This window comes from Pyrus communis, chromosome 11 (assembly GCF_041283825.1).
Source record: "Pyrus communis isolate YQ-2024b chromosome 11, ASM4128382v1, whole genome shotgun sequence".
NCBI lineage: Eukaryota > Viridiplantae > Streptophyta > Magnoliopsida > Rosales > Rosaceae > Pyrus > Pyrus communis.
The window spans coordinates 8,162,995-8,175,303 of NC_142575.1; the positions used below are offsets into that span (position 1 = coordinate 8,162,995).

Consider the following 12,309-nt stretch of genomic DNA (forward strand, 5'->3'; position numbering starts at 1 on the left):
TTCTTTTAGCTTCCTCATCTTTTTTTTCTTTTCTTTTCTCCATCTTCTTCCCTGTCAATTCAATGCCAGATGGGCACCGAACGAGTTACAAACCCAGTTGTCGCCAACGACAACCTATTCTTCACCAACTACATCTTCGAAACCCATCCTGACAAAATCATCCTGAACCAACCAGCTTGAGCCCCGCCATCGTCGGTGGACAGGATTGAGCTAGAGTCGGCACTTTGTTGAAAGGCATAAAGACATGGGTAGTTTGGGTAGAAAAGTTGAATTCCTGATGGTGGCTTCTCCCTGGAATCCAAATACCACCTCTATGGAGGGGATCCAATTCCGAGAGATTCAGGAGTTCAATTCCTGATTTTGTGTAAGCCCCACCTTGTTTCCAATTACTGAAATGTTGGTAAACAGTTGAATGCCTCGAAAAAAGTGCAAATCCGTTTCTTTGTATTCCATTCCAGTTACGTAAACACGGCCTAGGGTTAGAAACATTTTTTTTTTCCAAAATAGCTATGGGTATTATACTTTTTTATTTTTATTTTTTGTCGAAGGAATTATATTGATCAATCAAAATTCAAATGGAAACATTTGCATCTTCTGCTAAGATATTACAAATAAATTATGGTCATAACTCATTCTAACCAAAACCCCCGCCATGTTTATGGGTATTATACCTTAAGGAAACCATTTTTCTAATGTATTCGTAATCCCTTCAATTTTGAAACCGCCTACGAAATAAAGAAACAAGGGCAAAACCCATGTTATAAATTGTGTCTAAGCATGTTTTAGAATTGGATTAGTGAGTTAATTTTGATGCTGACTTAAACCGTCTTCAAAGGAGATATTAAATCCTAAGTGGAATATCAAATTTGAAGATATGAGCAAACTCCAACCGATATGTCAATCCTATGTGGATTGAAATATGAGTTTTCATATATCAAATTTGCTATATAAGAAAATGTGATGTCAAATCGTTTTTAATTATTTTATTGTGTGGATCCTATTAATGCACCAATTATAATTTTGAAAAATTATTTTAATTGATTTCTTTTTTAAAAATAGGTAGTACGAATATCATTTATAATAAAAAAAAAGTATATCGATTGGAAAAAAAGAAAATCTGACATTGTCACGTCAGCCATCAAATGAACATTTGAGATTCATCTTTTGACATCTCCATTGGAGATGCTCTTACAAGTCAGGATACCCCAATGAATGATTCTTGCAATTTGATGTCCCAAAGAATGGTTCTTGCAATTTGGGGAGTCACATTAAATATATGTATACCCTTGTACTGTAGTACATATGGAATGAGAGGATACTTGTGAGCCTGAAATTGGCACGCCATTGGACGTTGGGGGGATAACTTTGAGAAAGTATGACTTCATTTAATTTTCGGATAATGCTAAAGAAATTAAAATTTTCAAATCAAAGATAGGGTTGTAGATCATTGGATTAATAATTAAGTGTAGATTAACGTGCTTGTTTTGTTATTGGTGACACATTATTTAGTTTGCAAATTTGGTGTAAAAATTTAGTCTCTCTAACATTATCCTTAATTTTCTTAGAAGCTTGGAAGCTTCATCAATAAACTTTTTGGTTTCAAATTTACGATTAGAGTTCGATTCGCGTGAGTTCGTTGAATTCAAACAGTAAATAACCGTATAAATATAATCTATTTCCCATAATTAGTGAAGAAGGGTGCATAAATTTCATATGCATCAGAAAAAGGTATAAAATTTACAGATATAATATGGCCTGCAGCAAAATCCACACACAGCTGACACTCCTTTTATCCTTTAATAATATGCCGCTAAGATTGAGAAATGGGCTAACCAGAGAGAGCATACGTGCGATTGATCCACGTACAGCTTAGATGCAACTGGAATTAGTATCACCACCAATAACTGAATTGCTGCAGGTTGATGGAGCTAACGCGATCTACTGCATTAACTTTTACACATCTACTACTCCACCATCATCATAAATTTAATCAATTCAAAAAATTATTTTTAATCAAAGATCCCTACTGTTGGATTTTTGGATCATTAGGTCTGCTCCATTCTAACGACTCCGATATTGTTCTCAACTTTACCATCTCCCCAATCAGTCAGGTGTGAAGTTTTACCACAGAAAATTTCATTATTAGTTAGAGTAGAGTAATATTATTTAAACCCATTGGGTTTCTTTGAACCTACCGATGTGGGACTTTAACACCTACTCCATGGCCGTTGCAATGTGTGTGTGTGTGTATTAACAGCTTGGACACATGCAGAGAAGAACTTTAGCTCTTCTGTGGCCACCCTCTACAGCAAAAGAACGTTCTTCTGGAAAGAATATTGAAAATCTAATTAAGATCTTTTATGCATATACCAGTTTTCTTAGTTTCCACTGACACATGGGTACGGTTAGTGGTCCATCAGCCAATAGTTGATGTAGGGAAGGTGAGATATGATGGTTAGTCATCCACGCATACATAGACAATTTGTATGTTTTTTTTATTGTAAACCCTAAACTTTATAATTGTATTTGTATACAATGTATATGTTGAAGGAATAAATGAAAAAAAAAATTATGTTCAACTTGGAGGTTGAAGATGAATAACTCATGAAAGGAAAGTTATAAATTAATTTCCTTTGTATCTGATTCATACCTAATCTCTCACCACTTAGTACTATGATCTAGTAATATTCATCTTCACTTGTAAGTGAGAGGTCTTAAGTTCGATTTAAACCACATTATTGCTAATCCATTGTGAGGCTTAGCCCACCTCCTTTCTCCTTAGTGTAGATAATATCATTTCTTCACAACAAAACAAAACAAAACAAAAAATTCATTTCTAAGACACTAAGAGGAGGGAGAACTCGGCTAAGTCACATAATGGGCAACCTAATTTGATATCGAAATCCACGAGATTCGAACCTAAGACCTCTTACTTCCAAGTGAAGAGGAATATCATCAAACCGTAGTATTAAGTGGCCTCTACTTTTAATATACCATGATTATAGAAGCTTATTCATTTAAATCCAATCCTTATTGTGTTATAGTCAAGATAAGACGGTACTTAGGGTTTAGGAGTGGCTTAGGGTTTATGGTTTACGGTTTATGGGTAGTTTAGGGTAGTTTGAAATCAAGAAATAAACAATTAGAAATGTGAAAACATAATTCCTTCTGTCCAGCCTTCAACCAAAAAGGAGAAGTGAAAAGTAGTAGGCCTGTCTAGCAGAATTTTCTCCCTTTAGTTACACAGTTAACTTCTCCTGTGAAAAACCAAACAGGCGCATTAATTTGCCACTAAACTTAACAACTCTTCGGCCAAATTGTGATTTCATTAAAATACTATCCCTCTTTTTGCGTTATCAGCCGAATTTCTTGGTGTGATGACTGTTGAACCACATGTGAAAGAAAGCCGCTGAACTGCTAGTTGTTGCAGCTGTTGCTTGGTCTATTTTTCTTCTTTCCGAACTTTTTCAGCTCGAATTTCGAGACAGGGTTTTTAGTTCAATTACCAAACCGAAACCAGCCCTAGTTTACAACAATACATTTGGTATATTTGTATTTATAGCTAAATTTTATATCACATTTTTTAGTTTTATTTATGCCTATTTTCTAATTTGCATCCATTTTATAGTAATTTTTATTTTAGCTTTTATTTGTACCCATATATTTAATTTCTTTTTGCACCCACTCATCAATTTCGTGTAAGATTATGAGTATGAAACATATACTCTGGTTATGGAAAAGTCTTGGTTAAAACTATTTAGGTTGTCCTTATTGTTTTAGAATAACAGAGTTGAGAGAAGTTCCAATTGGTTTTGGTGAAGAACTTACTGTTGGAACTTCATGAGGTCTCGTAATTCTTTATGGTTTGTATGAGCTTGAACCTCAATCCAATTCTGATAGGAATGGACAGAGGAGCACTATATATTTATGGTTCAAACCACTGCTCTTGCAATACTAGCTTATGTTGTTCTAAGTCCTATTGATTAGAGAAGCTATTGTGATCGTAAAAGAGGAGAAGGTTTCAAACACAGGGGCTACAATGGCTTCTTCATCAGGATCGAGCAACGTAGGTATGTTCTAAAAGGTTTTGGTTCTTAAGTCTGTTAAATGCAAAATTTAGACTAGTTGTGATTCAATTGGATGAATTCTTGTTTCTTGGATAAGTTGCTGCGATATTATTCTTCCATTTCGTCCATAGCTGCCAGATACGGAGTAAGATTTGAGTTCGGAGTTCGGTTTGGGTTTGAAATTCACTAGTAACCTATAAATACCATTCGTCAGAGAGTATACATAGACATTACCATATTCAGTTTAATTCGTTCTAAATTCGCAATGTTGAACCTTTCCTCTCTCCTGTGCAATTCATATCCCACCCACTCTCTTCCCCTCGGTAAGCTCTCCTTAATCTCACTTTCCTTCTTCTCTCTCTCTCTCTCTCTCTCTCTCTCTCCCCCCCCCCCCCCTTTCTTCTCCTTCCCCGACAACCACAAGACCACAACGGTGGTAAACTCATTCTGACTTTCCCTCTTCTCAGTCTCTCTCTTGCTCCCTCATCTCTCTCTACTTTTTTTCTCCTTCCCTAACCTCTTCTTTCCTCTCCTTCCCCGTCAACCACAACCAAGACAACGATAAATTTACCACCGATTTTACAGTGACCAAATGCGTTTTTCTTTTCTTTAATTTTTTTTCTAATCTGATTAGAGATCTAGATGAACCATCGAATCGCCGAAGTATTGGTTCGTACGTACCGATACAAAATTCGGACCCTATTTTACCTAATCCAGCAACTATGATTTCGTCCTTACCATCCATCTTTGCCAAATTTTTTGTTAATTTGCTAACATGCCACTTTGCGGGATCCATACGTCTGGTAACACATTGACACATGGACTAAATAAACAAAGTAAAAGTAACATCTAAAAGTTTTAAAACAATAAGAAAACTAAAGAATAAATAGAAATAAGATTAAAAAAATTTAAAATATATGTTGTCAATTCTCAACAACCCAAACTAGCCACCTCCACCTTACATCACAGTCGGACCCAGCCACCTTAACCCCATTCACTAAATGCCAACAGTGACAAATTTGATTTAAAAACTTGCAAGTGCCAGTGTCAGATAGGGACTAAGCGAACTCCATTCATAAGGGCTAATTCGCAAGGGAATAGGATTTTCTCCCTTTATATATCTATCTTCTTTCATTTCCTCATCTCATATATTATTTCCCAGCCACCTTAACCATATTCACTAAATGCCAACAGTGACAAATCTGATTTAAAAACTTGCAAGTGCCAGTATTAGATAGGGACTCTAAGCAAACTTCATTCATAAGGGCTAATTCGCAAGGGAATAGGATTTTCTCCCTTTCTATATCTATCTTCTTTCATTTCCTCATCTCATATATTATTTCCCAGCCACCTTAACCCCATTCACTAAATGCCAACAGTGACAAATCTGATTTAAAAACTTGCAAGTGCCAGTGTTAGATAGGGACTCTAAGCAAACTCCATTCATAAGGGCTAATTCGCAAGGGAATAGGATTTTCTCCCTTTCTATATCTATCTTCTTTCATTTCCTCATCTCATATATTATTTCCCAGCCACCTTAACCCCATTCACTAAATGCCAACAGTGACAAATCTAATTCAAAAACTTGCAAGTGCCAGTGTCAGATAGTGACTCTAAGCGAACTCCATTCATAAGGGCTAATTCGCAAGGGAGTAAGATTTTCTCCCTTTCTATATCTATCTTCTTTCATTTTCTCAACTCATATATTATTTTTTGTTTTATTGTCTCTATAAAAAAATTAATATAAGATATTGAAGTAACTTAACTATGACCGTTCAAATAAAATGAGAAGGAAGAGGGAAGAGATTAGAAGGGGAGATTCCTCCATTCGCAAGGGCTAATGACATGACCGCATAAATTAAAGAGCTCCACCACTCTCCATAGATGTCCACCTAAACATCTAGACACCCTTAATTAAATCAACTCAAGTTTTCGTCAAGAGGTGACATTATCCTCGCAACTTGTCGACATTTCATTGGCATGCACCAGATTCATTGTAAATTTGTCACTTCAACGCTCTAAAAATGCGGAGAGGAGCAAATCTACCACGATCACCGGTAAATTCATCACATCAACCCCCAAAACAGGGGCCGACCGATCTAAGAAGATCCAACTCATTTCAGTTGGGATAATAAAGCCCCAAGAAGACTTGAGGTGAGACAAATCCTTGACCGAAAGTCTAGCATCGAAGGGCTAGGAGAGAAAGCTCGATCTCCAAAATAGTTATCATACATTTCCTTTTTCTTTTTTTTTAGAAAGTGCATGGCGCCCTATTTTAGAGTGGTATTAACATAAGAGAATTGGTTGAATATGATAACTTAAAGATTCAAGACATACTGAATGAAGAAATTGACGACAACTTCCAAAAAAATTCAAGTTGAAAAGTATAAGATGGATTACTAATTAATGAAAGAAAGGTATCCATTCTAATCCCCAAAAAAAATAGTAGGCGGTTGGTGGTTGGTCTTCTACACCTTCCTTGCGGCAGCGAGGAGGGCCTCTCGAAGAATATCTCCAATAGACATGTCAAAAGACAAAGATCAAATATTAATTTGATGGTTTATAAGGTAATGTCAAACTTCCTCCTTTGGATCTAACCCACATGCATTTTGTTTGACCATGTTTGACAATAAAAAAAGATATTATCTTCAGTTGACAAAGAAAAGAGGAGTGCATGGTGTCTACATCTTCGAGTGACAATACCAACTCCCTAGCATACAAACCTGGTAAGCCTAACGGACCAAGACATTGGATTGGTCAATGGGCCTGCCCGACTCGATCCAGGCCTGATAAAAAAGCCCAAACTTTTTATCTTGGGCCCTAAAATTTTAAAACTAAGCAGGCCAAGCCCATCTGAACCATAGAGCAAGCATTGGCCTCTCAAGGTTCTCAGAATCCCAGAAGACTTTCATCGACATTGGTCTGCGCTTGCTATTCCAATGGAGAAGGCAGAGATTGAAACGATCACTAAGCCTTACAGGCTTCTGCTCTCTTGCCCCTCTGGTCTTTCACCCTCGCAGGTTCTTCAACTCTTCGTTTCCATCATTCACTTGATTTGTATGATTAACAAAGCCATACTTCAATGGTAATCTTTTCAAATGCATATGATTTACAAACCTGATGAATTTTTTGTTTTGTGGGTTTATAGATTTCTGTGGTTTTTGATGGAGTCTATGATCGAATTCCCCATCCAGACATCGACTTGGAGAATTCTATTTCTGAGGTGATCTTTTGATTGTGTAATTTTGTATATGTGTGATCAGGAGGCTGCATTTTATATATTTATGTTTATTTATGTATTTATTGTATTTTGGGTTTCTTTAATTTGATTTTTACAACTGATTAGTGAGAGAGTTGTAAATTTAAGGAGAAATGAAACAGTCTAGTGTGTTATGGGTTGCATTTTGGGGAGCCCAGTTCTGGTAGGAATTAGATGAGCTTGTTTGTTCTATTACAAAATCTGCAATTTTGGATACTGGGGTTGAGTTTATTTTCTTGAATACGCAAGCGTCTTTCGGTGGTTTTTTCATCACAAGCTTGGTTTTCTGATTTGTGTTCACTCACATTTCTATACCGTATGGCTAAGCTGTTTTATTTTGTTTTTATAGATATGGGATCAAAGGGTCCAGAAAAATCCATCACTGTTCAATGGGACAAAGTTCAGGGTATGTGGATCTTCTTTGACAATGAAACTTATGTAGTATGATGGCAGGATCATTTAGTTTCTTCCTGACACGTATCCCTCTGTCTGAAATTGTAACCCGTAGTTTCATTTGATTTTCGATATTCATGTAATTTACTGATCTAGTGTACATTGTTGATAATCATACAGTATGGACAACATGTATGGAATGGTGGAGGTGGATCTAACCAAGAGCCTCATGTGTGCCTCCACCTTGGTCTGACAGATTATAGGTCTCTCTCTCTCAATCAAACAAACAAAATGATCGGCATATATACTGTCTAAATCTGATTCTGTAATGTAACATTCTTAGATTTATGCGCTTACTCACAGTTATTACCTCTTCTAAAAAATAAAAAAAAACAAATATTGACAGTGGATAGCATTTTAAATAATTTAGCTTATTTATACAGTTTCTTGAACAAAGTGGAAATGTTTTTCGTTCTGTCTTGGCAGATTCTAATTCCATGATTCATGATAAGCGGAATTAGTTTGTAATTGGTTCTTTCCGCCTATGAAACTAGGAAAACAAGAAACAAATTACAATCGGATGCCACTTTTTTAAAAGGATATACAATCAGCCTTTTATTTTGCTGGTTTTAAATCAGTTACCTACTTGCTTTGCAGGACTTTTGTGGGCACAAACTTAAATCCTTTGTGGGAAAGATTCCTCGTTCGATCAGAAGGTATTACTGCAGGAATTAGTACATTTTTCTCAATGAGCTTCCTTTATTTTTCTCATTTTTGTCATTCGCACACCCACAAACTTGAGTCCCTGATCATCTTAAATCTTTTCTCCTATTGGAATCCTGAGCATTTGGTAAAATTAATGATAATGAAGCCTTACGATGGCTAAATTCAACTCAGAAGGCATATAATTATTCAATTGGTTCGTAAATTTCTTTGATGTTTACAGCTTTGCTTGTCTGTAGATGATGCCATACGTTGTCAACACACCTCAAGTCCATTGGGTAATGGTGCTATTGTGGAGACATCTGACAAGAAAATACTAGTGTTGCAAAGAAGTAACAATGTCGGGGAGTTTCCCGGACACTTTGTATTCCCAGGAGGCCATCCGGAGGTATCATAACTGAAACAAAAATAGTTTGCGACCTCATTTTTAGCTGCATTGTGAGATTTTATCGTTGCCTATATATGCTTGCCGATGCATGATATCATTGTTTTAGGATCATATCAATGCTTGCCACACATTATCTAGATCATTTCAAACTTTTTTTTCATCCTTGTAGTAATGATAAGAAGGTTTTTCTATTGCTTTATCCTTTTGCAGGGGTTTATCTCAACCTCTAATTCCATAATATTTATTTGATGATTAACAGCCCCACGAAGTTGGAATAATATCCCATCACCATAAGGACGTGACAGACTCCAAAGCTATTAACAACAAAGTTTCTCAGGAGATGTTTGAGAGCATTGTTCGTGAGGTAGTTGAAGAAATTGGGGTACCTTCAGCTTCCCTTGTAAGTACATCTGTATGTTTGTTTCCTAATTGTCCATTACACATTTTATGCGTCTTCCCTGCTCACGATGAGTTTTATTTACTCTCTAGGGTTTTAATATTTTAATATCGGGTTTTAGTTATTTGATTTCCTACTTTTATGAGGATTAAGATTACTTCCAGTTTCATTGGGATTAGATTTAGTTTCCTAATATCCCTTGTAATTCCAATAGTTGTATGAATGAAGAGTTTATGAATAGAAAAGTTGTGTTTTCCAGAGATTGGAATTCTGTTCCTGCGATGGGATTATTTTGTTGAGATGACAAAATTCTTGGTGAGAGGCCAAGAACGGGTGTGATACCCCTGGAGCGATTCCAGTTATCTTTTACGCTTGTTTTAGTTAAGGTTAAACTATCTAAATTCTGCTGCCGTTTAGGGCATTTTATTATCCAACGATAATAAACTTTTTCTTTTGATACTACATAGTAACTCCTCTCCTCTCTGACTAAAAAGTATCTAATGTTAATCATTTGGCCATGATGCAGCATGAGCAAGTTTTTATCGGTATATCCCGCAGGGAGCTTAATGTGAGGCCAACTGCATTTTTCTTCATGAAATGCAGTCTCAGCTCAAGGGAGATTCAAAAACTGTATTCTAGTGCCCAAGACAGCTTTGAATCAACTCAGCTCTTTACAGTTCCAATGGTAAGTTCAAACTTTTATCCAACAGAGACGCACCATCATGTATTTATTTTCTAAACAATTGTTTGCATTGGAAGTCTTTCGTTTACTTATTTGTTAATATTCAAGTCACGGTCAATGATGGTAGAATGGCAAGAGGTAATTGTGCGGTAATGTTGTTTGTGAGCTATGGTGATACTGACTGAAACATGGTTGAATAGTGATGCAACCTTATGGGACCACTAATGAATCTCAACTTCCGTTTTGAGTTTCAATGCAAATCTCATGAAATTTTCTTTATACCAGATTGAATTAGAGAACATGGTGTCGAAAATGCCAGGCTGTCATGAAGGTGGATTCGCGTTGTATAAGATGATGGTTGAAGCCGTGAAGAATGTTTGATGGAAGATCTGCTCGTATCTCTCAGCCGTTAGTGTCTCAGCAGCTTTCAGTAACACTTCTAAGGGTCGGACTCACTTTCTTTGTCATTAGCGATTCGGTACAAAAACAGATAACCTTGCTTGTTATACTCAGTTTCATACATATTCTTCTAAAACATGATTTATTTTTAATCACAGTTAATTTGAATTATATACCTGTAATTTGACAATGGTGGCTTATCGTAGCTAATTACAGTTACTGTCATCAACTTGTTATCACCAATAGTGGTAAACATATTTTACAATCTGTGATATATGGTTTTTTTTTAAATTGGTTAAATTGCAGCAACAGTCCCTTTTCATTTGGATTTTCGCTTTCGTCCCTGTAGTTTTTTTGTTGCATTTTGTAGTGAAGCCGAATGAAACCACCTGACGAACGTGCAACAAAGAAATACTGCAAAATCGAAAGTGAAAATCCAAGCAAACTATAGGAAGGATAATTCTTATGAGGGATACATGCCGATAATTTTTCCCGGTTACAATTCATGTTGGATTTAAGTACATTGGTAAAAGCTTCCGTCAGAAGATCTGTGTTTTTACTGCGATTTACCTCTGAGACTTCAGCAGCAAGGTAAAAACTAAAAAGTGCCCATTTCTGGAGAGTAGGTGCCTAGTTGGAGTCCATGAAAGAGAAGGCTAGGCAAAGGGGTTAGAGTACCTTGTCTTATAATTGCCCTATCACTATTTTTCCCACTTGACCAGATGCATTGTTTATGATCCATTTTTCTGTTGCTTCTTCTCTTTCTTTTCGCTTTATGGGCTTGTGTGGCAGAGAACTTACAGGGGACGGGTGCATTGTCGCTTGGTTTCATTATTAATGAAATAAGGATAAGTGGACAAAAAATTTGCACGTTTCTATTGACACAAGATGCTACTGTGGTAGTATGCTCACGTCATGTAAATTCTTCTATGTGTGGTATACATTGTATAAGCTGCTAATCTTTATAATTTATTTTCTTTTTCATCCTTTCAATTTTGGCAATGTTTGTCTTGTAATTTTGTTTAGTTTGTGATCAAGTTCAACCATACATAACTGCAAGACTAAGGAGACGTTTGATAATTATTTCATTTTTAATTTTTAGTATTTAATTTTTACTTTTCTGAAAAATGAAAACTTTGGTAAGTACTTTTAGTTTTCAAGTTTCAAAAAAATGAAACCTAAAAGACAAAACTAGAAACTCAAGGCCAAGTTTTGAAAACTCAAGAAAGTGGTTTTCATTTTTTGGTTTTGAAGTTTCACTTTTTCTAAAAACCGAAAGTAGTTACCCAATTTCAGAATTCAAATAAGTAAAAACAAAATAATTATCAAATGGTCTTTAATATTGTCAGAATTAAAACATGTATCAAAATAAGTAGATCGAACGACTTGGATATATTAACCGACACATTCTATTTATGGGAGCTTAGTAAAATTTTGCAACCTACACGTGTACATGAACAAAAATTGCAATTGGGCTAAGAATTGATCCATATATAATTACTAGACCTAGAAGCTTTCCAAGTTGCACTGCTTTGACTGGAAAACTGGACACTTCAGTTTAGCAGTCGACACCCACAGTAGTGTGAACGAAAAAAAATGCTGATAGACGTAAATGACAATGAAAGCAATCGGTATTTGGTGAGTCAATGGTGGCGAAAGCAAAGCCCAAGTCAATAAATTTTTTAATAAAAATATAAACCATACATTATATTACTAAAGAAGCATATGATGTTTACATGTTGTATCATATTTCAAGAAATTTCACTGTAACACAATATCACGTAACGTCATTAATTTGTCTTATATTAAAAGAAAATTGTAGCAATCATATCTTAATTTTAACTTAATTGAAGCAATAATTCATTAAAAACAAATATGTGATCATTGGTCATTAATTCATGAAAACGTGCAGTTATAATCTATTTCGTCAAGTCCGTCAGAACGTCTATCAAAATGAGTCTTGTTAAAAGATTCATTGCTACAATCGGATTAAATTTGAAG

General features: G+C 35.6%; 1 protein-coding gene across 3 annotated transcripts; it reads left to right on the plus strand.

Annotated features, from left to right (window-relative positions):
• The first annotated feature begins 3,585 nt into the window (after positions 1-3,585).
• On the plus strand, positions 3,586-10,636 carry NUDT9 (nudix hydrolase homolog 9). Of its 3 annotated transcripts, XR_015953721.1 has the most exons (12): positions 3,586-4,070; positions 6,517-6,634; positions 6,720-7,087; positions 7,216-7,290; positions 7,676-7,732; positions 7,900-7,982; positions 8,377-8,435; positions 8,682-8,830; positions 9,090-9,230; positions 9,754-9,912; positions 10,195-10,486; positions 10,555-10,636. XR_015953721.1 is itself a non-coding variant. In XM_068483233.2 (9 exons), exons 1-9 carry the CDS (start codon positions 7,007-7,009, stop codon positions 10,288-10,290), a joined length of 900 nt encoding a protein of 299 aa, XP_068339334.2. In that variant the 5' UTR covers positions 5,623-7,006; the 3' UTR covers positions 10,291-10,596. The 3 variants fall into 3 exon arrangements, 1 of the variants encoding a protein (XP_068339334.2); XR_015953720.1 differs by lacking the exon at positions 3,586-4,070 and having other exon boundaries at positions 5,538-7,087; XM_068483233.2 differs by lacking the exon at positions 3,586-4,070 and having other exon boundaries at positions 5,623-7,087; positions 10,195-10,596.
• The last annotated feature ends 1,673 nt before the right edge of the window (positions 10,637-12,309 follow it).

Coding starts and splice junctions, on each gene's coding strand:
- NUDT9 (XM_068483233.2), top strand. CDS start 7,007: ATGGAGAAGGCAGAGATTGAAACGATCACTAAGCCTTACAGGCTTCTG. Junction 7,088..7,215: donor CTGGTCTTTCACCCTCGCAG/GTTCTTCAACTC, acceptor GTGGGTTTATAG/ATTTCTGTGGTTTTTGATGG. Junction 9,913..10,194: donor AGCTCTTTACAGTTCCAATG/GTAAGTTCAAAC, acceptor TCTTTATACCAG/ATTGAATTAGAGAACATGGT.